Below are 27,859 nucleotides of genomic sequence, written 5' to 3'. Positions count from 1 at the left end.
TGTGTTCATCATAGGCAGCACATGCCCACGAATGAGTGTAAATGAGCTTGTGTGCTTTATTTATCACAGCAGGTGAACATTTTCCCTACGTACAGTGAGCATTTGTGTTGTTTCGGTATGCATTTGCACAATTAGTACAATTAATTTGGGCAAAGCTGTCAGTCAGAGCCTAATAGACATTAGGCCACTGAATGAATTTCACTCTTTGTTCTGAATAAACACATTATACGCTTGTGTTTATTTCTAAACTTCCCTCACTGAATATCTCTACTTAACTCTTACACGTTGCTGATGATCTAACTCTGACCCCTCGACTATCCCTACACTGTCAATAACCACAGCTGTCAATACAGTTTTTATGTCACCGCTTTAAAATTGTTACGGCCTTTTTCCCCCCTCGCTGTCTATGTCCTAAATGCCAAGTGATGCAAAATAAATTTCCTTTCGCAGATTAAATGAAGTCAAATTAAATCAAGCTAACATAACCTTGTAGCAATCAGTGACTCTGACAAAGACTGATCCTGGAAACACACATAGTCAACACACTGTTCTGAGCACACACATGCTGTACAAACAGTGCCAGAGTGCAAACACACTGTAACTCGGGCACTAATGTACAGACACGAACTAATGCCTTCAGGCTGAAATTAGGTCGTTTTTTTTTTTCTCTCTCACTCTCTCTCTCTCTCTCTCCAAAAGTTAAAGCTCTACAAATCAATATTTTTATATTACATATGAATCAAAAACTACCAAACCAAGACCACAGCTGAAAAATAGAGTGAATATTGGATGTATTACAGCTTTAAATCAATGCTTATGTTGCTCCAAGATGTGAAAGCAAATTTGTTTGGGGCGATGTGTCTCTGAGCTTGCTGCAGACTCCTTCTACCCACAAGTGGACAAAAAAAAAACATAATTTATTTAACTATGTTGTGCAGTCTTAAAAATAATCTTTAAAAAAAAAAACAAACTTCAATTGAGAAATCATGTTTCCAACAATGACTAGTCACAGCAGAATGTTAAAAATTCACACATCGCCCTGCCAAAAACACTAATCTAGCACCACATATTTAACAAAACTCAACAACATTCCCACCAGGAAGCATCTGACTGAATGTGTGACATAAACTTGTAAAACTGGCAGCTGCTTTCTCAGCGACTGGGGCTTTCCTTTCTGCCTAACCAGCCTCATTACACTGGTAATGAGACAGGGGCTGGTGCTCTGTTTCAATATTTAAACGCACTGGCACCCCTCAAGGCTCCACGTTGGGGCCGTTCTACAAACTCCTCCTCGACCTCTCATTACAGTCTGCTGGCGAGGGTCCCCTACTCCTTTATTTATTTATTTTTTTCAAAGAGCTAGCCTCCCCCCCCCCGTCTTCCACCCCAACCCAACACGACGCTGTACCGTCAAGCCAGACCTGCACCATCAAGGGGCTTGTTGAACACGAGACCCCCGGGTGCCACCTCCTCCCCAGAGGGATGGCACAAACGCTGACAGCTACGGGTGAGACAGGGATTCTCCCTCGCCGATGAGCATTCACACGACAGCATATTACATTTCACAGTATCCAGTCATCCAAGCCTCGGCTGCTTCTGCCTCAGTTCAGAGAAGATGACTGAGTAGGTCAGCGGTTTGGGGAGGAGTTATGAGAATGTAAGAGCATTTCTGATGAACAGCTCCGTCTTTTATAACACCGGTTTTGATGCTTCGGTTTGCCCAAAGGTGCAATTTCAAATACAAGTAACTGGCAGTTGAGATTATTCTAAACAACACGCGACTGCAGCCGAAAGGATCGACCCCTGCACCTAAACAAAATGCTACATCTGTCGGTTTAAAATAGAGGAAAAACAACCTTAATGTATCACACGAATACGCTGCTAAGTTCGCCTAATACTCAATGCATGCTTTTTCATTTATTTTGTCTCATTTACTACACACCTTTTGATACCAGCTAACATTTCTGCTATATCCTGATAATTAGATGTTGAAAATAGGTTGTGTAGCAGGAAAAAAAAAACAGGGTTCTTGGTGAGACATATGCTTTTCTGTAGGTCAAAAAACTCAAGCTTATTCTATAGTCTACTTTAAGTGAGCATAAATTACAGTCTAAGGCTGCAAGGACAAACTGATGCAAAATTATGTGCCCATGCAGCATGATGATGGTCAATCTACTGCTCTCAACCCTGTAATGATTTAGCTGTGTTTGCTGTAGGATCGATGTAAGCTGAAAAAGAGAATCCCAAAGCAGGGAGAAGTTTACAGAGCTTTAGCCTTAGGCTAAATGTTGTACAAAAACCAGCAACAACATCCCTCGAGATGAAGCGTATCTGTTGCTCCAGCTGAGCTTGTACTTGTAGGAGGTTTTAAATGTGCGGTGAAGGATAGCTGTTATTGAAGAGAAGTGTATCCTTAAGGTAACACTGTCGACTTTTTATTTGCTTCTTCGGCGGCGGTGAAAGAAGACCGTTGAATGATTAGTGTTTTGGTTTTGCAGCCATCTCTTCCAATTTTGTGAGTTTATTGCGAGGCTTTCGTCAATACAACACAACAAAGGTAAAGGCTTGTCTCCTCATTTCTGACCCGGGTTACACAGAGAGCCTATTTTCATCCAACCCTTATTATTCTTTAAGCATGCAGCCGACACAAATTCAATCTTCCTTATTATGCCTTTATCAGTATGAAATTAAGGTTAATTGACTTTGCCGGGGAAACATCAAATGAAACATCCCTAATGGAACCAAAATGAAAATAACGTCATCTCCAATTGCTTTAAAATATTTCTCAATATACAGCCTCCTTTCCTATTCCTCAGCCTCAGAAATAAGCTCCTCTTGTCCCAGGAGATAATAAATGAATTGAATCCCCCCCTCCCCTTCCCCTCCAAAGCACCCCCCACCCCCCTCCTCCTCCTCCTCCTTCCTTATCGGTCATCTATTTTTCCAGAGTAAGCTATTACTTGCTGGGGTTGCTAGGCAACAAGAAATATTAATAGCGGCTATTATTAGCCAGCCTCTGCTAGAGTAGTACTAAAATGTGGAAGTGGGAAACATGAATGTGTTACATAAATCTCTGGACCTTTCACAGTGTGTGCAAGTCTCTGTTTGTGCGGTGATTTATTGCAATGACGGTTCATTTATGAGAAAAGGGGGTGTGAAATAAGAAAATGGAACATTACCCTGAAGGGCTATTTGAAAATAAATAATTGCAAAGGTGAAACAAAAGCTGTTTAAGAAGCAGGCACTCCCTCTCTGTTTGCTTCAGAAATGTTGCCGGCCGAAAAGAAGAGCTGCTTTGTTCCACACACTTGTGCACGGATAAACTTTATGCACCCCATGCATATGTGTTATCATCAAACTATTGCTAAAGCATCTATCGACACTTAAACACAGATTGACTGTAAATGTTCCAGTCAGCCAGCACCTTACACTTTCCTGCACTAAGCATATCCAGCACAGTAGCCATTGGATTGTGACCTAATCCTGAAGACTGGCTTTAATGGAGGCCTTAGATACCACCCACAGCAAAAAAAAAAAAAACGAAGCCTGCAACTTATGCGGTTTGATTCTGAAAATCACATAAGACCTGATTAACGGAGGATAAATGCCACGGATGCTCACATTAAAGCATAAATATTCATGATGCAGGGGGCAGAGAGAAAAAAAGTAATATTTATGTCAGATGAAAGTATATAACGTTGAATAATTCACCACACAGGCCATCTATAATTCATCTGATTTGATCCTATGATTAAAGCATTTGAATGTGTTCGCCAGGGGTGTTTACATGTTCGGTCTGAGGCCTGTTTAACACAAGAGAAAGTCCCTTTACTGGAGGTGGGAAGGGGAGGAATGAGGGTCCTCAGCATTCTTTTGAAAAGTGAAATATTCGCTGACAAGGGATATTCCCCCTCCCCATCAAGATTTTCTGCTCAAAACCTGCCTCCCACCCATCCTTCCCCTGCTTCCTTTTTTATTTTTTTTTTCGCTTTGCCGATCATAACGGATGAAAATGTGCAGCACCAAGTTCCTCGCTCCTTTTCTTGGCTTCACTTTGAGGCAATGAAATCTCTGAGCTATGCAGCTGTATAGATATTAAAGAAGCTTTGCTGCAAAAGGTCTGAGTGTTAAGGAGGCGGTTATAAATGTTGCATGTATAGACTCTGGCCTCGCTCAAGACTTGGGTGTCTCAGCTTCCTTGGCCTCTAACCAAACCTAATTATCACCCTAATAGATGAACGGTTTTGCTATTATGAGAGCAGAGGAATTGGTCATTTTACCATTTTGCTGCTGTTTATATAAGCTCCAGCGTCGCATCATAAGATTTTTTTATTTTTTATTTTTTTTTAAACACAGAATTTTCTATAACAAGAACATGTGAAACCTTCAGACGAAATATTCTCGGCGCTGACTCGCTGGCCAACTTCCAACCCTCTGACCGCGAAGACTAATAGCCGACCACAGCGCTTGACTCGCATGATCATAAAGGGCCCAGAGCTAAAAGGAGACAGACAAAAAAGAGATGTGCTCACCGAGTGCATAGGCCCAGAGAGGAGGTGAGTGTCCTGACCCAGCATGTTGGACATCATGAGGGCGGGCAGCTCGGGGTAGGAGTAGGTGTTGAGCAAGCCATTGTGAGGCAGGGAGTGGAAGGGGTAACCTGACTCATGCTCCATGAGATGGAGCAGGGAAGGGTCAGCGTGGTTCGGGGGTGTGATAGGGGGGATCTCGTAGTCTTCGTCCCCTGCTCCTCCTCCTCCTCCTCCGCCGCCGCCGCTGTTGCCTCTGCCCTGACTGGAATAGCTCTGAGAAAGCAGAGAGAAAAGAAAGGAATCCATATTTTAGCCTAGGATAAGGAGGAAAGTGCACCCATTAGTCATTGTTTTTGCTGCATTTTTTTTTTAGGAATTGCTAGAAGGTAATTTGTAATTTCAAAGAAAAATGCCAGGACAGGTCAGAAACACAGAGAGACACATATGTAATTTGGAGTGGATTGCCCACCTACAGTACTTTACATTTCTTGGCGAGAGCGCAGCGTGAATGCAGCACGACAACATAAAAACCTATGTACCTGCATCTCAAAACAGTGTCACAGTTAGTCGCATTATAAATAAAACAGAAGCCTTGTCTCAACACTTGAATCTCAGCGAAAACAAAGAGAAACTCGCTCATCAGACGTTCTCGCTGCTATTTCACTGAACTTCAGTGACAATCTCGGAAAGAAGCAGCTAACAAAAAGATGTTCCAGAGTAATTAAAAGCTTCGTAATTAGCTCTTAAATGCACTTGTTGATTCTTCTTGTTTAGATTCGTGTTTGCAGACGTGGAAGCGGCAGCAGTCGTTTCAGTCTGTTTTTGCCTGAAAATAAAAATAATTAGAAATGCAAATTGTTGCGCTTACAAAAGTGTAAAGAATTCATTCAAACACAAATGTACACAGCAAATTAATTACGAGTTAGACAACAACAGCTGCTGTACGGAATAATTTGCTGCGGAGCTCTTGACAGCTTTGAAGCAACACACTGTCAACCTGCACGCCTTTAAAATACAGTTAATCAAATTTATTACGTGGAAAAACACCACTGACAGTCACTTAGTGGCGATTTTATAATCTCAAAATTATAATGCCAATCATAGTTTCACAAAACAGAAACAAACCTCCCGGTCCTCATTATGAAATGTATGCAGAATATCCAAATGACCCCCCGGCAGCTAAAACAGCACAGATTTTATGGCGCTAATAAGGTGATACATGAGCAGTGTCTTTTCCAGAGCCTATCTTGACATAATATTGCAGTGAGAAATATGGTTTCGTGCGCTCAAAAAGCATGCTGAGGGTATTCACCAGGGAGTGAAAAGCAATTTTGTCAGAGGCAATCTGATGCCAACTCCCCTTTATAATGACTGAAGAAAATTAATCATCACAAATAATATTCCAGTGTCAGCCATTCAAGAGCTTTTTAATAGAATTTTTATTATTCATGTCTCGTGGTACACATCAACTAGTCCGTTCTGCAACATTTCAGAAATCAATTCAATATCATCTTCATGTAGCCTGTCATCTTGCCTGCCAGTGCAGCAATTCATCTTGCAAACAAATACTTTTAGCAAACAAATGGCAAGAAACGCAGAGGAACGGCTACAATGTCCCCCACTAGCAGAAACTGGTGCTCGAAGATAGGATAAAAGTCTCATAATGTACACTATCATTAGGGAGAAAATAATAATAATAATAAAAGGGAGTATGTTTACTATCAGGGGGTGATGTGCTATTTTCTCTTCCCATAACGCTCGCTCTCACTGCTTGGTGCTTGCTTAGAAATATTATCACTGACAATTCCCTTTCCCCGGGATGAAAGTTTTTTTTTTGCAAATGTCTGTTTCTTTTGTGACATTTATTACTCTTGTCAGTCGTTATTATTGTTAACAAACACACACTGCAGTTTTTATTCAAACAAATCTCCCCAGTCTGTGCATCCACACCTGCCTATACGAGGTGTGGTATCTACGTATACATTTAACTGCAGTTTAGAGTTTATCAGGTAAGCTTCTTTGTAGTAGTGATGCCACGTTTGCAGAAGGACCCCACAGATAGAAAAACAATGCTAACAGAGTGACACACACCCTTTTACAGTGTTACCCAGCCTTGTGAATGCCAGATTGGAGCTGAAACTGTTACGTGATTAGCTGAAAAATCAATCGGTGACAACCATGATAACATCACTCTACGCCGAGCTGCACACGGCTCATAGATATATGGATGCACTGCTTGGCTGTAAAGGGTTACAAGCTGCAAAGGTTGGCAAGCAGAGCGCTAGACTATGGTGCAACCCTGTCTAATCACTGCAAGGGTGAAATGAAAGGGAAGTAGAGGCCTGTGTGGCATAAATGAGTAATTAAACATGTTCAAGCGCCCCCCAAAAAAGGATATAAGGGGCTAGAAAGATGAAATACTTCAGCAATTAATCAACGGTGGGAACAAATCCTCAATCAGTTAACCTTGGATTACATTTTAGTGAGTAAAATAACTGACGAAAACATCTCTGTTTCTTCACCTCTGCTTCAGTTAAGCATCAGACGCCACACTGATGCTGAATTGCAAAGCAAAAATTCAGTTGATATATCTCCACAGCCTCAAAGAAGCTTTTTGCGGGACATAAACAATCCAGATTGATCCGATGATACAGTCAAACACTTCTCCCCAAGATGAAACATAACTGTTGTCATATGCATGTACCAAGATTTAAATGCTGTCAGAGGCTATTTTATGACTGTGCCTTCTATATCTTTTGTGATTTTTTTGCTTTCCTCTTTACAGCTTCTTATGATGCCCTTGGAGATAAGACATAGGACAAGGACATCACAAGTTTAACATTTTCAAACATAGATAAATAATTCATAAATATACTGTCTTTCAGGACATGGAGAAGAGTGGATAAAAGAGAAGGGGGGTCAGAAAGAAACGCCAAATGTTGATTCAGCCTTCTCAAGCTTTAACCTTCACCCCCCCACTCTCTCTGCAGAGGTGAAATTTAAGCAAATCTGTCATTTTCCTGGACAAGGACGCTTCCTCGGACCTTTGAAGATTCTACCTATCAATTTTTTTTCTAATTTTCTTTCCTTCATGCTAAACGTGAAGCCTTTTGCGACATCAAAACACCACATTGTTCACAATCTTTAGTGCAGTTTAGGGATGTGAGGTGTTGCTCTCAGGCATATTGACTATCATCATGCATAAACCATTCCTCGACTCTTAGAAACAAAGAGCAAGGAACAGTGTTCGGGTTTTACCTATGGGAGCTGCAGGCTGACAAAACATGCACGTCTTCTGATGTTCGACACTAAGATCTTAAAACAAAGCATATCTACAAAAAAAAAAGTGGTTGAAAGAGGAAGAAAGTACTTACCTAAATTTACTGTTTTGTAAAAACTTGCACAGTTCAATTATTAAACCACTGAGGTGTCACAACCTCAATGGAACTATTCAGTACTAGATCCTCTAGAATGGATGCCGCATGACAAAGAATAAACATGAAAAAGCAACTGAGGAAAACTTTCATCAAGTTTCAAATGAAACATGTTCGACTGAAGCCAAGTCACTATTCATGGGAAAACTAAAGATACAAAGTACTGCTGGTACTCCAAGTATAGAACCTTGTGATTGTTTCAGCACTAACCACACTACGTTTGTACTGTTTCAGTTGCTCAGTAATCAGTAACTGTCAAGTGTTTAAAATTGGCCCTAATGCGCGATCCGATTCTTTCAACGGTATTACCTATTAATCAGAACTAAACTCCCAGAGGTGCAACACAAAAAGCTGTAAAACACCGTTATTAATATGCTCTGACAGACCAGTCCTGTCTTAATAAAATTACAAAACTTATTCCAGCCGATCAATTGTGAAAGTGTCGTATGCTAACCCAAACCTTGATTTTTTTCCCCTAAAACCTAACCAAGTGGATTTGGTGCCTAAACCTAACTAAATAGGTAGCAAAAAAAACGTAAAAACAACAGTTCCAGATGGGACACCAGTTTGCCTGAAAGTATGCCTCCACTTCCTGATTTGGACTTTTCAAAGTAAAAGCATATCCTATTACTTGCTAACATGTGTTTCTTCCTAACTGCAGATGAGAATACAGTTTTGTTGTAAATGAGCAGAACTGAGGAGACAACACTAATCACTGGAACTTGAATTAAAGTTGAATAATGTGCTTTTATTTTGTAAAAGGAAGAATCTCAATATGTATTGTTTAAGCACAAAAAGTCAGGTACTGAAGATACAATTTCTAGTCCTATCTCTTGCATGTCCTTTGTTCAGGTCAGGGACGCAGCACATCAGTGTTCACATTCTCCGTGCATGTAAAACCTCCAAAACACCAGCACAGACGCTGCAGTAACTGTTAGCCACGCACAGATAACAACGGAAGTTTAACCTTGACATGGAAGCTTGTAGGCTGAAAAGTACTACGCAACCAAACATATCTCCACCTTGTCAAAGCCATCTCAAGTAATTAAGTTATCTTTAAGTGGAAACACATTAATCAGCTTAGCTAAAAGTTTTTCTTGACACAAATGGCTGGGAAGATGAGATGAAGTCATTAGCTCGGTGATGGAGTCATTCGTGGCCTATGAGGTGTTCAGTGGAAGACAGCTCATCTGGGAACAATGATGGTGTTCGTCAAAGGGAGGAGAATGAAAACGTTGCACAGTTACACCAAAGAAAAGCCTCCTGTCATGGCTGACAGGGGCCAAATTGTCCAAAGACAAGAGCTGTCTGTCTTTGATGGACTTTCCTGTAAAACGTTTAGAATGGCTAATCAGATGGGGAGGGAAACAAAAAAACAAAAACACATCTCCTTTGCGTCACAAAACCACATAACTTTGAATGAGTATACAACGTCCTATGGAAAGTCATCCAGCCATATGCTTCTTTGTAGGAAAAAAAAAACTGACAGAACAGCATGGATTTGGCGACAAACAACAGCTGGCCATGCATACATAAAGGTTTCCACGTCCACTCTGTGAATTCCAGATAGACGGATGGCAACAGTAAATCTTTTAAACATCTTACGGGGAATTTCAAAATTCACCTTCAGGGATGAATCTTAAGGGCAGGAATCAAGCTCGTCGTGAAAAGGGTGTTTGAGCAACACGAGTGACCATTACGTGAGGCCCACCGAGGCTATCTGACCTGGCTTTGAAACGCGGTGAAACTCCATTTGGGTGAAGCAGACGGTGCGGTACAATAGAAGGGAATAGCAAGACCCACCAGGTTGACTGACAGAAAGACAGAACTGGGATAAGTGAAGTGTGTGTGTGTGTGTGTGTAGTTGGGGTGGGCATTTTCACCACGTCCGATAGTAGCTCAGGGTCATAGGTAGCGTCCGTCACTAAAGGACAGGTGGGCCGTGGTGGGCTTCAACCAATAGCGAGGGAGGGAGCTAACCTCTTCCCTGCTCCCCCATACACTGGTAATTCTCTCAAATGTCACATCAAAATGGATCTCATTTAGGCGGGTAAAAAGGACCTGACTCTCCATTGCAGATGTGGGTGGACCTGTGGTGGATTGCGCGTGAACTCTAAAAACACGGCGGCAAAGGAAGTATTTTGAAAAGGTGTGAAAAAGGGCCATGTGCCGCACATTTATGTCAGTTCAATTTAAGGGAAGAAAAAAAAAAACAACTACTCAGTTATAGATCAAAGATGAAGGGTGAAAAAATATCTCTGATCTTTGCACTGGAACAGAGAGAAGTAGAAATTCTTTAATGTTTGGACCAAAGGCTGCCAGGTTTTTTTTTTTTTTCCTCTTCTTCTTTTTTTTATTTTTATTTTATTTTTTTATTTTTGACAAAGGGCGCAATACTGTGGTCTCAGCACAGCAACATTTCCTATTCTTATTCATTAGAGAGAATCGTATAAATAAATAAAATATGTTGTCTCGTAGTCACTCATCCCCCCCAAGGGAACATGGAAGCCCCAGTAATCACATATGGCACAATAGCTTGCCCATAATCCCCTTTATTTTTATTTTCATGATGTCACTCTCTTTAAGCCCCTTGCTTTATGAGTCGCAAACGGAGTGGAGAGGGGAGAAGAGGAGGAGCGCAGAGGAGAGAGAAAAAAAAAGCAAGGGAGGGGTGAAAACAAATGATGTGGATCCCTCATTGTTCTTTCTCTATGCCCTCATTCCAGTCAGGGCAATAAGAGAACATTGTGATTTACTGTCAGTGAAGCGCAAGAGTGCATCAGTGAGAATCCACTGCGGCAGGGGCCATTAAAATAGATTTAACTTCCCACAGTATTAGGCCAGATGTCTACACTTCTATTATATTTCAATCAGCCATGACCTTGGTCTCCATATGATGAGAAAGATCACGAGGAAAGAGGGTTGGTGGTGGTGGTAGTGGTGGTGGTGGGGGGGGGAGAGAGAGCGAAAAAAATACATGCAGAAAACCAATAGAAATATCAAACTACTTAGTCCCACTAAATCCCTGCGCTCCGTCGTGCTGCATATACAGAGAGAGAGAGGCCGGGACCGAAATAGAGCCAAGGTTTCAAGTTCTCTTAAAAGAGTGTATGAATCATTGAGTGCACTCTTGCCGCTGATAAGTTGCTGTTTTTGGGGGAGTGCTGCCTTTTCTGCGGGGTATGTATTTGAGGAAGGGAACCGAGGGAGTGCGCCGAAAAAGAGTGGGACAATGGCTCGTTTTGATGTTCTTTTAAAGCCTCTGATATCAAAAGATGAAAGATGAATCTGCCTCATATTCTTCGAGCAAGTGAAATGTTGACTTCTCACATCGCCGCGGACCTCTTTCTATGAACATTCAAATTTTTTTTTTCTCATCCTCTAGAGCCTTTTAAAGATCTGCCTCTGTTCTGAATGAATCTTTACATAATTTCGATAAAGCCTTTTTACTCCGTGGCGTCTTTCCGTTCATGCCAGCCCTGTGAAGACGGAGCAGGGGTCACGGCTTGTTCTATTTCAGAGGCCGATGGTAATTGGACTTATTGGCTGACATGGACTGACCTACATAAAGAACTACCAATCCCTGGTTACGACTGCAACTTACAATCCGGTGCTAGCATGGGCGTGGATGTTGCGCGGATGTTCCTCTGATGTTCCTCCAGCATTGTTTTTCAGATATTGATGCCCCAGCGCTGGTTTAGACTTTAAAACTGTTCCTCAGCCTGAATTCAGGATACTGAAATCTCTCTTGAAATTTAAATACACACTGTACAATATGTATCTCGACTTCATTCTGCTCGACCTTGCCGGCGGCTCTGTACAGCCTCAAAGAAGAAGTGAGATGTGTGTTGGCGTTTTTAGAACCTCAATTTTCATTTTTTTTATCCTTTGTCTCAAATGTCCCCCCCTCCCTCCCCACCTATCTTTTTCTTGCAGGGAGAAAGAATGCAAGGAGAGAGACAGAGAGAGGTTTGAAAAAGAGAAACACACTCAGTGAAGTATAAGGGGATGCTTGGAAGGGGAGGGCGAGTGTTGTGAAGTGAGGAGAGTGTTGCAGTTGTGGTGGTGGGGGTATAATGGTGCACTGTGAGTCACTATTAAGTAACGGTGCCTTTTCACATCAGCATCGCCCACATTGGGTGTACGGTGCCAGGGTGTACTGAGGTGTCTCTGACTCAGAGAGAAAGAGAGACAGAGATGGAGAAACAGAGAGAGAGAGAGGGAGAGAGAGAGAGAGAGAGGGAGAGAGGGTGGGCTGGTCCTACAGGCCAAACAACATCTGGATTTCTATTAATGGTTGGTTTGACAAAACGCCACCATGTCAGCTGCTTTCAAGAGAACCATCTCCTTCTGCTCTCTGGGGGGAACAATGGAAACAAACAACCAGGTTCTGTCCAAAGGGTAAAAAAAATGGAAAAAAAAAATACTTCTGAACCTCAATCGATCAATAAATTGAACTAGATCTCATTCATCTGGTGTGTTAAAAAAATGAAAATGGCAAGTTGTAGTCTAGTAGTTCAAAAGTGAATATGAGCATTTCCTAAACTATTCCTTTAAGTTGTCTCAGAAAGCCATAAATTGATCCAGAAAACCAGTATTTGTTACTAGCTGTTTATCTTTAATACACATAAGTTAGACGTTTTTCTCTTTGATCAAACACACACACAGTGTTTTAATACATTTGTCACATGTTATATTCATTAATAACACCACCGATCCCCATGTAAATGTGGCTTCTGGTGTGAATAAAATTAAACACAACTGACATCCAACCAGTACAATGTAGTTATTTTTGAAAGTTCAGGTAGGTCGACTCAGTTATTAAGTGAGCCTTGCATTAGAACACCCACTTGACTTTTAATTTGAAAGGCTTTCCTAACTGTATTCATTTAATTTCATATGCTGCGCGTCTTTGTGTATCTGTGCATGTTTGCTTTGCCAACATCTCACACGCAGTGTCAATAAAGCTTCACTGTACTGAACCGAACCGGAATGCACTGAAAGCGAGGGAAGGGTGAAGTTTTGTTAAATGTGCCATACATCTTCAGCGAAATAAATACACTTTTTTTTAAAAAACAGGGTTGGGATGGGTGAACATGGGTGAAACAAGTGCGAGAGAAGAAGCGAGACGGAGAATGTGGGGGAGTGTCGGAGTTAAGAAATACACAAAAATAAACAGACAGAACTGTAGCCGGAAAAAAAAAAAAAAGACCTAAAGATGAGGAGGGAGAGAAAGAGAGAGAGAGAGCCTGTTAGGTTTCTATTCTGATCTCGACCATCAGCCACTGTTCTCTTACAGCCGGCCAAATCAATAGAGACACATGGCTCAGCAAGACACCTGGAAGCAAAAAAACACAGTGGCATAAACAGCCTGAAACTTGCTGCTTCTCCAAAGACCGGTGGCCCTGAGCTTCCCTTTTTCTCGCAAAGGGATACAATGCAACAAGTCCAACATGTGAGAGAGAGAGGAAAAGAGATGTAGAACACGTAAAATAACTCTTCTGCTTCCTACTACTAGCCTGGTTCTATTTCAAGAGTTGTTCTTCATCTATCGTATGCATACACGCACATGTACATGCATCCAGACTGACTGATTATACTGTAGGGTGAGCGGGGGGCGGCCAAAGCACACAGAAATACACACGGCGGTCTAAGTCTGCGTAGTCACTCAGACTGATCAGGCCTGATATGAATCCAAATGAAGAACACTTATTGTCCATTATTCAGAATTAGAATTTGTGTTGGCGTGGCTGGAGGAAGCCATTTTGGTTTGGCATGCTGCTATTGCAGAGCTGCAAAAATATACACCGCAGCCAGCATTATTTTACATATATATGAGTGATAGGCTGATAATGAGTGAATTGCCATTTTCACTTTATTATTAAGTCTGAAAGTAAGTTCATTTTCTTTCTATCTTGGAACGGGGTGTGTTTTGCGCTCGGGGACTGATGTGTCGTTCATTTTCAGTCGCTGCAGTATTGGTTGCTAAAGAATCTTTTTTACACTTTTAGAAGACGTTGTGATTTAAGAGTTGTTAGAAATCATTTTAAAATGACAGCTTGATTCCAATCTGAGCTGTGCAAATACACAAATCGTTGCAAAAAAAAATCCAAGTTATGGGCGGGCGTTTTAGAGGTCTGGAACCAGAGTATTTGAGAGACCTAAAACCACGAACATTTCCAGTCAATCAGGATAATTTAGATGTTTAATATTCTTTAATTCAACAAGCTATCCCCTCAGTAGCTTTGTGTGTGGGCGGACACAAACAAAGCCGGTCAACAAAATAACCCGCCCACACTTTTTGCTTATAAGCTGAAAAACCTCAACAGATGAACCAAATGGAAAACATTAATATCATCAAACTGTCTCGGAGCTCCATATGTGCTGTTCGTATGCATATTTTGTACAGAAACCGTACAGTATTTAAAAGCCTTGAAAACATCTTGTTTGAATGGGCAGATTGTGTCCAAGCATACAGCGAACGGCCCCCTTTAAAGCTGTTTCTGATTAGCGGTTTTCTCTTTTTAAAAGCCCAGAGATGTTATGTGTAATGCAATCTTCTGGCTGTGTCAAACTGCTACTTCAGTGTGTATGCTGTGGAAGACCCCAGACATGCAAACAAAGGAGCCTCTGTTCTGGCTACATGCACCTTTTTCACAGGCACACATCATGTAAAGGCTCGGGTGGGCATCTTACCGCAGTGTTAAAACTTGCATTAAGGCATATGGGCTCCTTCATTTTACGATATGCTTGACCAGTTGCAAAGGTTCTGTACTTCTGTCCTCAGTACCAAGGAATGAAAGTGTTACTGCAGTGCAACTCCCACAGAATAAACAGAAAAGAACCCATCTTCTACAAACACAGCTGGAGAATGCTTGAATCCTCATAAAAAATGCAGAACACATGCTGTAAGTTACATGTATGTGTATATATATATATATGTACTTATACTTTGTAAACACACACCAGGATGTAAGCATGTTCTCAGCACATTAACTAGACACCGTTTCAGAAAATCACTCCATATTTGAACCTCTAAATTGTCCGATTTAACTTCAAAAGCGAACCCTATGTACCAAACCGCTGCACAGCTATTGCATACAATTAGGCATCAATTAAAAAATGACTGACTCACATGCACAGCAAGCAGTCTGAGTGATGAATTTTGCATGACATGCAAAAAAAAGAAGAAAATGCAGGCATTCCATGGATGCGGTGGCTTTGAAGATATTTATGGGTAAACTTCTTCAGATCCTTCGGTGGGATAATCATTGTAAGCCCCCAAAAGTATTCAGATCTAGGAAAATTATTGCACCACAGGACGTGCTGAATTACGAGAGAAAATTATGCACAAGACCGCTAAAACGTAATGATTTGGAAAGTCCTAACACGACTGACAAAAAAGGAAGGAGTGGGGGTTGGAAGTATTTACTGTACGTTGTCAAACTTGAGCAAATGTTGTTCCTTGGTATAAACACCTCAAGCACAGAAGGGTGACAAATTAAAGGAAAAACCAGAACCCTTGACCCCGAAACCTAAAAGATATGTTGGCTCTGTTATGCTGTGGGGGGACTGTGTTGAATTCACTTAATCAAGTCGATCATCTTAACTCTGAGATGAAACCTTCTTTTTCTGGATGGGAATGGTCTCTTCAAGGATGACAATACCTCCATCCATAAGGCGTGAACTTGTCTGATGAGCACGAAAACAATGCAAATCCTATACTATGGCCTTCGCAGTCACCAGATCTCAACCAAACTGAACAATAATGGGAGATTTGAGACTGACATGATCGCCAGCGCTCTCCAAAATCATCATAAAACCACCAAATGAGCAAACCTCTTTTGAAAAAATGGTGTTTAACCTTCAGTGGAGTTACATAAAATCAATGACGATGGGGCCCGACTAAGTGTTGCACTTTAAGTTGATTTTTCCTCGAATTTGTCATCGTCTCTATTTGTCAATAGGGCTCAAGCTTAGGATTAAGATCAGTGAGAATATAGCGAAAAAATCACAAGTTCCCAGAGCTAAAAACCTGAAGATATTGAACTAAAAGGAGAGAAAAACAACAAATCTGACACACTGAAAGGTCTGGAGAAAAACTGCCATCAATTATCCAAACATGTGTGAAGACTTTTATTTATATATTACCCTAATATACTTATAACAGCTAGAAGGTGAGGAATTGAGCTGACAACTCCAACCAGTAACTTCTAATCAAAAGCCCACATCCTCCCTCTTTTCAAATCTCAAATTAAACGTGCTCTATGAAAGGACTGGAAGGCCAACAGTGAACTCTGTGTTCAGAGGGTTATTCAGAAACTGGTGTGTAAGCTTCTACTTGACGGCACTGACAGAGCATCAACTGCAACTGACATGTTTTGAAAAGCCCAAATTGCCTTATCCACTAAGAAGGTATTTGTTGACACAACAGTGCAAACCTGGAGTGGGCGCCGGTGATTGACACATGACCGCTGCGGCCGCGAAACTACAAAGCTGGACATTTATCCCAATTAGCACACACCCATGTACGCATGCAAAGTGACATAATTAGGGCAGAGCGGGAAACGTGGCTAACAACGACGGACCTCGTAGTCTCTGATGTGTGCTGTAAGTAGACAATAAGCTGCTAAAGCTCCCACTCGACCCCTCATTATAGTCACTCAATCCCAACATCAAAGAAAAGACAACCTTATGGCTATAGGATGATGGTATGTGTGTGTGTACGTATGTGTGTGTGTGTTTGGGTGGGTTTATGAGAGCACGTGTGGGTTTATGAGTTTATATATGTGTGCGTTTAAGTGCGCATACATATGTTCTCGTTCGTCAATCTTTGCAAGGCCCAATTTAAGTTTTACACCACGAGAGTAAGCACATTTCTGGAAAGTGAGGACATGTTGGCCGGTCTTCACTTCTTCAAAGGGGCTGCTAGAGACACGTTGTTAGGGTTAGTGGCATAATTAGATTCACTTTAATGGGTCAGTTACACAAATTAAACACAAGAAAAAAAAAAAGAGGAAGGTGGTTAAAGTATTTAGGGCAGTCTATGGAGACTATCTAAGGGTTTAAGACATTTTAACCTTCAGGGAACCACGTATTTCTTTCATTAGTATTGTGGTCGATGAAGTTTTAGAGGAAGACGACCCAACGCTTCAATCCAAAAGTACGTGCAGACACCACGGAAGGTAAGAAAATGTGTGTCGATGCGTCTTCACGAGTATAGAACTTACGAGAAAGCATGTGAGCGAAAATACTTGTCTACTTGCACATGTGCTTATGAATAACCTGGTGTCAGAGAACGTGTCACGTCCTGTTACGGTAAAAGTGTGCCTCGGCGTCCTTGGCCTCGCCTCGTTGTCCGGCGACTTATTTGGCGAGGTGCTAATTGACGTGGAGCCTCCACCTCATCGTGTTTTGTCAGAACATGAAGGCCCCGCTGCTGGATCAACAAATCTTGGAGCTCCAAACTCTGCCATATGTCCAGCCATGTGTTCCCATCTACCAGCTGGGAGCACTCAGCAGCACTGTGCCTGTCTAACTCACTGTGACTGGGACCGCGCCGCTCCAGACTGGGACCAGTGCTTCAGTGAGCTTGGAGTGGTGAACTATCATGGCTGTTTTGTTTTGTTTTTTTTAAAGCTGTGAGCAACTTGTGTAGCCCAAAACCGTCAGGGCTGATGGTTAAATCCGTCTGCTGCTAAAGATATGATAATGTGCTTTGGATAAAATCATCTATCAAAAGGCATGTGTTTTGTGGAGGCTAAAGGGATATTTTGGCTTATGAGGCATTAAATGTTCCTCTAAGAGAAAAAGGGTCAAACTCATGACTCGTGAATGCCTTTTTTTTTTTTTTTTTTTCTGGAGTGATGCTCATTTCAAGGCTTACTCATTTATTATTTGAACATTGCTGAATTTTATTAAAAGCTTCCACATGAGATCTTGCAAAGGACACTAGTTTAGACCGAATAGATCCAATTACTTATAGATTTAAGAAAACTGGAAAGCAATTTATTCGGCAGTAAAACCACTTTGGATGGCAATCTCAATTTAAAAATATACATCATTTTCTCTTTAGGTATAATTTCACTGATAGAAGATATAATGTCGATGTATCGTGCCTATAATAGCCAATAATGGCAGCGCTAAAAGGTGACACACCACTGTGACTTGTGTTTTCCACTCATAATAACCAACAAAGCGTATCCATTTCCCACTTTTATTTCCTATTTACAACCAGCACTGTCGTTTTCCTACATATACCGAAACACATAATTCTTGAAGCTCGTCCTCTTAAATGCTTACACCAGCTGAAACTCGGACATTTATTTGTTTATTTAAGTCTGTGGGGTTTATAGGAAAAGACTTTCTTACCTGGTTTGGTGACCGAAACTCTTGGTTATTGTCATTCATGTACATGTTGTCACCATCAAACTGTGAACAGAAACAGAAAGGAGAAATAAACATTGTATGCAAGAGTGGTTTGGGAGAGAGAGAAAAAAAAAGGGTTAGGGGGGTCTGGGGAGGTACGAGGAGGAAAAGCTCTTTACGGGTGGCCTGAAGTGTGAGACTAATGACTTTGTCACTTTGGTTAAACCTCGTGGTGGCATGGCAGCGTGGGTAATTACTGTTCGTCAGCGGGCCGGTAATTAGGCTACATGAGCACAGTGACGAGAGATGGGCTTTTCCCTGTGGGCTCTGCTGCGTGTGTGAGAAAGAGAATGAGTGTGAATGAATCTGCGAGTGCATACAGTGGTAAAGTGTGTGCGGGCCCCGTCTCATCCACTGTGGCTGTGTGTTAGCGCGAGGGCATGCTGTGTCTTCAGGACCGAGCTAATCAGGCAGTAAAAGATCACTTGCTGCAGGTGCCAAAACACTGCTTGACACGAGGTTAGGACTCACGTAACAACAAATGACCCTTTGACCCCCGGGGGTGCTGGGAAACAACACCGGGTCACCAGTTGAGAGCTGCATGCAACACGCTAAATCTGATGTGTAGTATGTTACTGAGCTAAATCCCTTTGAGTGCGCTACAAATGAAGAAAAAAAAACACAACAACAACACAGATTCTGTTTTTAGCTGCAGAGAAAATGAGATTCCGTCCCACAAATGGCTCCGTAACTGAACCTGTGCAGTGTCAAGGTGACTGAGAAACTGCTACCATGTTAAGAGGAGCTGCATTGTGAAACGCCCTTGGCTTCCAAAGGCATCAAGGTTTGTCATACCACATTGTGCGGGCAAATGAAACAAACCTTGACTAGACTGGGTAATAACGCTCATGAAGCACACACACCGAGAAGCCCAATGTGTCAACTAAAGCCCCCGTTTTGTTTGTTGACTGAGGTCATTCTTTGTAATATCAACGCAGGAACAGACAGCAGGAACAACATGATCAAACCCGACAGCACTCCATGTCAAATTCCTCAGATGTGAAGATACGGCGGAGGGGGGCCCTTTTTCATTTGAGGTGGTCCGCTTTGTGCCTACGGAGAAAGCGACCGACGGCTTCAAAGATAAACACATGCTGCACACAAGTGGATCAGAAGGTATACCTGCTCAAAACAATGACCAAATCGGTAGGCTAATGGACGGAAATGGGCAGAATTCCTCAGGGGTGGAGGAGAGGGAGGGAGAATCTAATATCTTACTGGTAGACAGGAAAAAGTCGAAGTAGCTAAATGAGCATGTGAGTGGTGAGAAAGAGAAATTACTGTACATTATTGCAGGAGAAGGGCCGGGGGAATGAGCGGCTGCCTCGGGGCAATGGTTGGTTAACGATGCATATCGTGGGAGCCCTAGTGAGGATTCACTTGGTTATTCTAATGATTACATTTACATTCAACCACAAACATGAAACTGAGAAAAGAGCTGCATACACGCTGCATTTAAGCCTCATTCACACCTTGCATGATTAATCCAAAAGCCCTGTACGAGCAGGAAATAAAAAAACTAAACTAAACACTTATACCAAGTGAATGCTGACTAATTGTTCGGCGCTACAAGCCGCAGATAAAGACGCTAATTTGCTTAATCAAGCACGGCAGCGTCTATCACCTGACTGAACGGCGGCGAGGAGTGACTGTAGCTCAGTGAGAGGGCCAAAGTGATGTTGACCTTGGTGACACATCTGCAATAAACTCTTCACTCCTCACATGAAAGCCTCTTGTCCTCTCCTAACTGAGCAATTTCATTCCATTGAAATCCACTTTGATATCACTGGTGACGTAAAAAACCATTCTGAGAGCTTCTTTAGGATAAGATTCTCTCGGGTGAAAAGGGAGTGCGGCCACTGAACAATGCCATTTTTCACCCCAACAACACCGACGCGTCTTACATTAGAGCCCAATTTTGCAAACTCAATTCTCCGAGTGCAGAGCCTTGTCACTGTGTCTTTCTGCTCCGAAGGATGAAATGAAGTGAGATAATCCACGTCTTTACCAATTACACGTGTAATGCGAAATTTACCAAAAAAGGCCAAAACAAGCCACGGAAAGGTCAGCCATTTTGTGCTTCAACATGGCTGCCCATATATTGTAATGTAAAGCTGTTTCCACTTGTTCCTCTCCATGGCTCTCCTTTGCACTTGCTCGCTCTCCCACTTAAAATGCCAATTTATCCTCGGCTCAATGCTATCAGCTCTGCCATTACTCCACATACACTGCAGAAATCTTCCCCTTTCTTTTCATCTTTCTCTTCTCTCTCAATCTCTCCATCTTTCTCTTCTCACTGTTCCTCACCTCCTCCTTTCTCTCTTCTCTGTTCGCCGTTCTCATCATCCCCACCTCTCTCTTCTTCCACTCCTCCATCTCCATTCCCTACCCCTCTTTATCCCCCTCTTTTCCTCTCTTTCTTCAGCGGGCCTTGGCATCGCTTCCTCATCGGCAGTCTAATTGGGCATTCTGCCTGAGACAAGGGCCTCATTAAGCAGTAATTACACACATGTTGTTTTCGGCAAACATCTCTATTTGGATTGCTTTGCATGGTAATTGTTCAGCAGGGACCACTGCTCGCGATGTTTCCCTCCGTGACACACGTGGTGCTGGTAGAGAGGAATAAAAAAACATGGAGAAGAAGGATAGGGAGGCAGGGAGGGGTAGCGAGAGAGAGAGAGAGAGAGAGAGAGAGAGAGAGAGAGAGGGGAGATGTGAGAACAGAGAAAAATAATAATAGGTTGTGGAAGAGAGACAAATTGAGAAATAAAGAATGCATACATGAGAGAGAGGGAGGATGAGAGTAACACAGAGGTAGAAAAGAGAGACTAAAAGGATGAAGGCGACGCTGAGGCAGTAAATGGAGAAAGACAATGAATAAATGACAAAAAAAAAAAAAATAGACAGATTCAGTGTGAGAAAGAAAATGAGGTGGAGAGAGCATGAAAAAGAGCACGGAGAGCGAGCAGATGAGGAAAGAGAAGTGAGAAAGCAAAAGACAGTGACAGAGGGAGACAGAGAGCGAGTGAGTCCCAGAACTAGGTCATGCCTCGCAATCATCGACAAAGCTGAGCGTTTCAAAAATAATGAAGCCACATGGTGGAAGTAATGCTAACTAGCATATCCAGGGAAAACATGTAATATTTACACAGTGCTAATGGTGCAATACAATGCTGGGATCTTTTCATCTTCGTGGAGTGCACCGGTGAGACGGTTGAAGGCGAGGATTGGAGGAACATATTACAGACTCCACTGAAGATGGGTTCTGATTGATGGACTATTCATATAAGCTCCTCGCTAAGCCTTCTAGGCAACATCTGTTTGGGAAGATGGTCGGGTGAAGATCAGCTGCTGGTGCGCCTGTGTGACGCCGTAACTGCCCGGTCATTTCAGAGAAAAATTATCTTAAAATGATGAGGAAAAAAAAAATTGGACTCAAAAAACACTCAAATTACAGTTAGAAATACACAAATGCAACTTGTTTTAATTGTCTGCTGATATTTATGATTGGTAAAACATTTGATCATGAACTCAAAAGGCTTGTCACGGGCCAAAAAGTAAAGTTATGTGAGGAGTGGGCTTATTTAAAAGTTTGAGGCATTTAGAATTTCTATGTTACGCTATGTACAATCTCTTTTCTGCTACATTTTAAAGGAAAAACTACACGTTTTTTTCTCCACTGCATGTATTCAGCACATATAGTTTGCTGCAAATTAAGATTTTTCAGAATTAGCCGAAAAAAATATGGCGCAGATTGAACTGCTGTGGATGCAAATTCAATGATATACATAATACACATCATAAATCACTATCTTTGAATAAAAGTAGATGTTTGTGTTGCGTTATCTGCTGATGTGTTCACACATTGATGCATAATAGTGTATATTTGTGTGAGTTTTAAGAGTTTAATAAGTAAATACGAAGAGAAATTAACTAGTTTCTTTGCTATAGATTAAGATTTAACATAAAAAGCTGAACAAAATATGATGCACTGTTACAGATTGAACTCCTGCAGCTGCAATGTTAGAACGCAATTTAATTACTTAAATAATATACATGATAAATGCAAATAAAAACACATTTTTGCACTATTTCTACACTGACCTTTACTCATGTGTATCTTATTTTGTAATGCATGCAGTATGTAGTAAATAATATAAGATGTAGCTCGCTTTTTTTCCCCTTTTTTTAACTTTACTTCTACTCAATCAATATTCAAGAAAACCACCGCGATACATGTGTGAAAGTGTAACAAAAAACATACACACTGGAGAACAACCACAACAAACTTTTTGAACTTTTCAATTAATAAAAGGGAATCTATAAGCAGAATGTGTAATACTTGTGACTTTAAAAGCCTTTGCCAGAACACCAAGTCTCTAAAAATAATTCTCTCACCGAGCGGAATTAATAAGCCCAGAACAGTACACAGCCATTCTGTGAAGAAAAGGGGTGTGGTGGTGGTGCTGCTGGTGAGGGCTCATGCAATATGTATGCCTGTTTGAGCACCCTTCTTCCTCATCTTCCCCCCTTCTCCTCTTTATTTCTCCTTTTTTTTTCTTTTTTTCTTTTTTTTTATCTCTCTCTCTCTCTCTCCAGTCGTCTGTTCAATTAAGCTGTAGGAGCGACCTAACAAACCTCAACCTGAGACAATGAATTTTGATGTTGCCCAAGTTGTCACTGCTGGTTCAAAGGCAGCAGAGAGGATGAGACAGACACACGAATACAGTCGCACTTAAAAACAGAGGAAGGGTGAAAAGAAAGAAAGAAAGAAAGAAAGAAAGAAAGAAAGAAAGAAAGAAAGAAAGAAAGAAAGAAAGAGCTGCAGCAGTAGGTAGATGTTCAGAGTTGCATGGGAGGAGGAGGAGAGAGAAGAGAGACTATAGTAACAATTCTGGTGTTGCACCACGCCCCAAGCAAACAATGAACATGGGCAAACAATGAACATGGCACACACACATATACACAAACACACACACAGACACACAAAGCCCATAAAAAGCACAGCCTGTGGCCATGGCGACACATGCTCTGTTGTCGTTAGATAAGGGAAACAGGGCCTCTTCCTGGGTGTGAGAGTTTGATCCTGCACACACACACTAAACACACTACACCCACACTACATGTGCACACTCGGCTGCAGCAGCAGCAGTGCCGGGGTCACATCCAGCAACACCCAGCATCTTCTGTATCCTCACCTTTATCAGCTGCACGCTTCATTTTCATATGCAAAAACTCAGGCTATGTTTATCTGGACGTGCAGCGCTCCGGTCAGTGGACTACATAAACGCCATGGTCAGATATCGACAAGATACATGCTGCAGCTTCCCCCTTTTTCTCTCGGGTGGATTTCGATGGAATTCTCTTTGGAGTTTGCTGGCTTAGTGCCATCCGAGAAAGTATCTGGTTACAGGAATGGAGAGCATGAATCGGGGTGGTGTTGCGTTCCTAAAGTGTTAAAAGAAAAGCTGATTTTGCTAAAGAACTACCCAGTTTTATTGGCGCATGGAGCAATCCATCAGCTATAACGAGCATCGGCTTCACAGTAAAACAACACACACAAACACACATGATCCTATCAACTTTTTTTTTTGTTTCACCCACAAAATACAGGTTTCAACCGTTTCCGGCTTCACCTATGAGCAAAACTAAAAAAAGCCAAGCTGAAGCTCCCATTCATCCACTTCTCTGTTGCACTGGAGCAACCACAAAACAGAAGCAACAGTCAGCAGCAGAGACGGTGAGAGATGGGAGGGCAGATTGAGATTGCGTGGGGAGGATGGAGGTTGGCGCTAAATAAGGTTTTGTTTCCACCGTGAACTTGGGTTCACTGTGACTTAGTGAGTTCACATCAGGATAAAAATCTAAACGGTGATGGTGACGTGCGATAGTCTACACAGGCCAATGGTTTTTAAGAATGTGATGAGATTTTCTGGTCTCATTTTCTGTTTTTGACATATCTATCATCAAAATAATGTCATAAAGCAACCCAGATATGGTTTCTCTTCCAAATACAGGAAATCAAAACAAACAAAAAAAACCTACTAGTCACACAGTGTTTATCTGAAACTCTTCTTGCAGTAACTTCATGCTTGTGTTGCAAATGGCACATGTAAAATACTATTACAAATTTGATTTAACCTTGTGAACCTCAAAACCCACTGGTGAGACTGAAAAGCATGTTGCTTTTAAAAAAAACTTGCCAAAATACCACTATTCACCAAGGCCAGAAACTGTAAAAACAAAGAACTTCCCAACAGTCCTTGAAGTGTTTATCTGTAAGGCGCAAAATCACAAGATTTCACTGAAATCACTACATGCCTTATTTTTTTTTTTTTTGTTATTTTTTTGGCCTTTGTGCCTTTGTTGGATAGTGTAGTCAGAGAGAGACAGGAAAGTAGGGGAGAAGAATGGGGGGAGGACATGTGGGAAAGGGCCATGAGCGGGATTCGAGCTCATGACCTCCACATTGGGACTGTAGCCCTGCATGTGGGACGCCAGCTCAACCAGGTGAGCTATAGCGGCGCCCCTACATGCCTTATTTTAACATTTGCCAAAAACAAACCATTTGCTTTTTCCAAATTCTGTAAAAAGCTAAAAATTTTGCACTCTTCGCTGCCACAGTGAAGCTATTAGTTACTCAGCTATAACCAACAGTCACATGACAAAAATTTTGGTTTTTCTTTTCAAGAGAACTGTCCTAAACAGCAGGCTGTGTTGACACAGAGCAGATAGGAGACTGTTTTTGTTGTTCTTTTCTTTTTTTTTCTTCTTATTTATGATTTATGGTATTATAACTGTCATACTGCACAATACACACGTTGTTGTTGTTGATACTACCTGTAGTTTTAATGCGCTACGTCTCAACTTTTCTTTTGCGGTCCCATTTTTTCATTGAAAGAAGCTGTAATTAACATTTTTTATAATAACAATGGGTTATATGAACCCACCCTCAGTTCTCAGTTATGCGTTTTGTTTTGTTTTTTTCTTCCTTTCAGCTCATTGTTTTCCTTGTTTTCATTGTTTCCTGGACACAACTTTACTATTTCCCTCTCACAGCTCTCATTGGTGCCAGAGCAGGCAACTCTTTTCAGAGAGAAACCTCCAAAACCTCACTGTAGTGGAGCACATTGCAGTAAAACAGCCTGATATTTCCCTCAGGAGTCAGTGGAGAACAAAACATATTAAATACTTGACATAACATTCATTAAGTGAGCAGAAACCATAATTCCAAATGAATTTAAATGCTGCTACGTAGATGCAACTTTTTGCTAGCCAGTGTTGCAATTTAACTTGTTCAATGCATTTGTTACTGCAGACTTTTAGTTCATCAGTCAAATGCGCTTGAATAAAGTTACCCCAGTGCAACTATACATGAATGCTTCTTTGCCTATTAGGCTTGTTGCAGGAAGTATAGCTGCATTTTCTCACAGCCATGTGAAAAGACAGTTTGATTGTGTATCATCGGTATCATCAGTCTGTCTGTACAGTAACTAGATCAGAGTGCAAAACAGGTCAAAACCATAGCGTGAGCCACGTGTGAGCACACGTGCAAAAGGTATAACAGAAAAAAAAAAACATGTCACACCAAAGTGCCACCCACATGGCCTCCCTCATCCTGCTGCGGCGGTCTTCAACGGCCGACCTGCTAACCAGTGCAGGGAAACACCTTCCTAGCATCAAGCGCAATCGCATCACATACAATTAGCAGCTAGCCGCAGCAGGTGCTGTCGTACTATACTTAACAACATGGGCGCTACTTGGAGGAAAGTAGTTATCCCACCGCTCTACCTGACACTTACACTGTCTGAGGTGAGGACGCGTATGTGTGGACTCGCACGTTCGCGCGTACGATATGAGTGTCCGTACAGTATGTTCATGTCTCTACGTGAGTCTTTGTCAGTGAGGTTTCTCTGGCAGCATGAGAGGATGCAGAGCACAAGCCACTTTTAACTGACTGGGGTAAACAGTGATGAGAGAAGATAAAGGGCAAAGTGAATGTCACATTACCCCAGCCCTTTGCCTCTGCTCACCGCAGCATCAGATAACTGCAGCAGGAAAAAAAAAAAGAAAAAAAGTCTGGTTTCCTCTAGCATATAATTGGTTATCTCATTGCAATCTACTGTGCTCTCTTGCCTGTGCGCAGAGTGAAGTATGAAAGAGCAAAGGGAGAAGGAGAGAAAAAAAAAAAAATCCTGAAGTTTGACTGTTTTGACTAAAATAAATCATTACGAGCATCGGAGTATTTCCATGGGTGTCGACATGCAACGGAGTTAAACATGCAGCAGGGAACAGGAATGAACAGAAAACAATAGAGCTGCTGATAACCAGGTTGTGGTGTGTTCACTTTCAAATAGAAAATAAATATAGCACAAGTAAGACCACATACACATGGTAACACAAAAACAATTTTACAGCTTACTAAATAGGGAAGTGTGCTTCATTGTCACCAATAATATCTGACAGGCCGACAGACTGTCAGTGTAGTTTCAACAAGAAAAAAAATGCAGGAAGTGACATTACAACATCAAAACGTATGCATTTTGAATTGCCCCTAGGGGATAAATAAAGTTATTTGAATTGAATTGAATCGAAATATAAAAGATGCATTGCTAGCACAATCTGTGTCAAAATAATACAGCCTTTTATGAATCACTTAATAGTTGGTCAAGACTAATTTTAAAGGTGTCAACAGCACTTTCAGATTCAAAGCTAATTTGTTTCTCAAGATGCATGCACAGCGTGACCTGACTGTAACAACTACAGAGGCGTATTTTGCACCTCTGCTTGTTTTCACACATATGTTGCTGCAATTAAGAAACGGCTGTAAATTCCAATAACAATCGCTATCTCTACATACATGCTCGTGTTGTGTGAAAGAAAAAAAAACATCTCGAAACGTTTATGCATAAAACTGTAGATGTGCATGTAGGGGGTTGCATGAGTTGAATAAGTAAATATGAAGAGACATTTCATTTCAACTCAGTCTGGAGCCTCCAGAATTCCTCCGGGCCCAGGCGGGTACCTTGAGGTACACCTTTCCAGATCAATCGGCGAGCACAAACAAGAAAAAAGGGGTTCAGAATTTGGGGGCTTGGCTACTGTATCTCACCACAGCAGTGGGCAGTCTTTTCCTAGACGGATTGATGCCTGGAGGGGGGGCAGTGTGGAGCCTTACCCCTCGTTCACCCACACTGTACCGGGCCTGTGGTTAGAGAGAGAGAGACAGCAGGGAGGGACAAAGAGAAGACAGAAAAGAGAAGACAAAAAGTGGGGAAGGAAATGAGATTGCGGGGCTTTAGTTTGCGAGATACAAGCAGGGCATTTGTAAAGGGAACATGTCAAGACACCCCCCAACCCCCCGTTGAACCTTTCCCCTGCTCTTTCCTTTCTCCGGTTGCTCTGCTCTTCCCCCCCTCATGCCCAGAACACACGTGCAGGGGGAGGAGTAATGACATGAGACTT

The 27,859-nt window shown here is 41.8% G+C and overlaps 1 protein-coding gene across 1 annotated transcript in view; it reads right to left on the bottom strand.

The window, feature by feature from the left end:
• Nucleotides 1-27,859, bottom strand: part of LOC103353001 (TOX high mobility group box family member 2-like) — a 79,016-nt gene that overhangs the window by 20,188 nt on the left and 30,969 nt on the right. Inside the window, exons 2-4 of the mRNA XM_008275734.1 lie at nt 27,507-27,599; nt 18,338-18,397; nt 4,533-4,805 (exon numbers count right to left, since the gene is read on the bottom strand). Of these exons, the coding sequence (XP_008273956.1) occupies nt 4,533-4,805; nt 18,338-18,382 (318 nt within the window). The 5' untranslated portion in view covers nt 18,383-18,397; nt 27,507-27,599. The remainder of the gene's footprint in view (nt 1-4,532; nt 4,806-18,337; nt 18,398-27,506; nt 27,600-27,859) is intronic.

This window comes from Stegastes partitus, unplaced genomic scaffold (genome assembly GCF_000690725.1).
Source record: "Stegastes partitus isolate 25-593 unplaced genomic scaffold, Stegastes_partitus-1.0.2 Scaffold58, whole genome shotgun sequence".
In the NCBI taxonomy this organism is placed as follows: domain Eukaryota; kingdom Metazoa; phylum Chordata; class Actinopteri; family Pomacentridae; genus Stegastes; species Stegastes partitus.
Note: the sequence above shows the minus strand (reverse complement) of the source record. Positions and strands in the feature narration are given on the sequence as shown.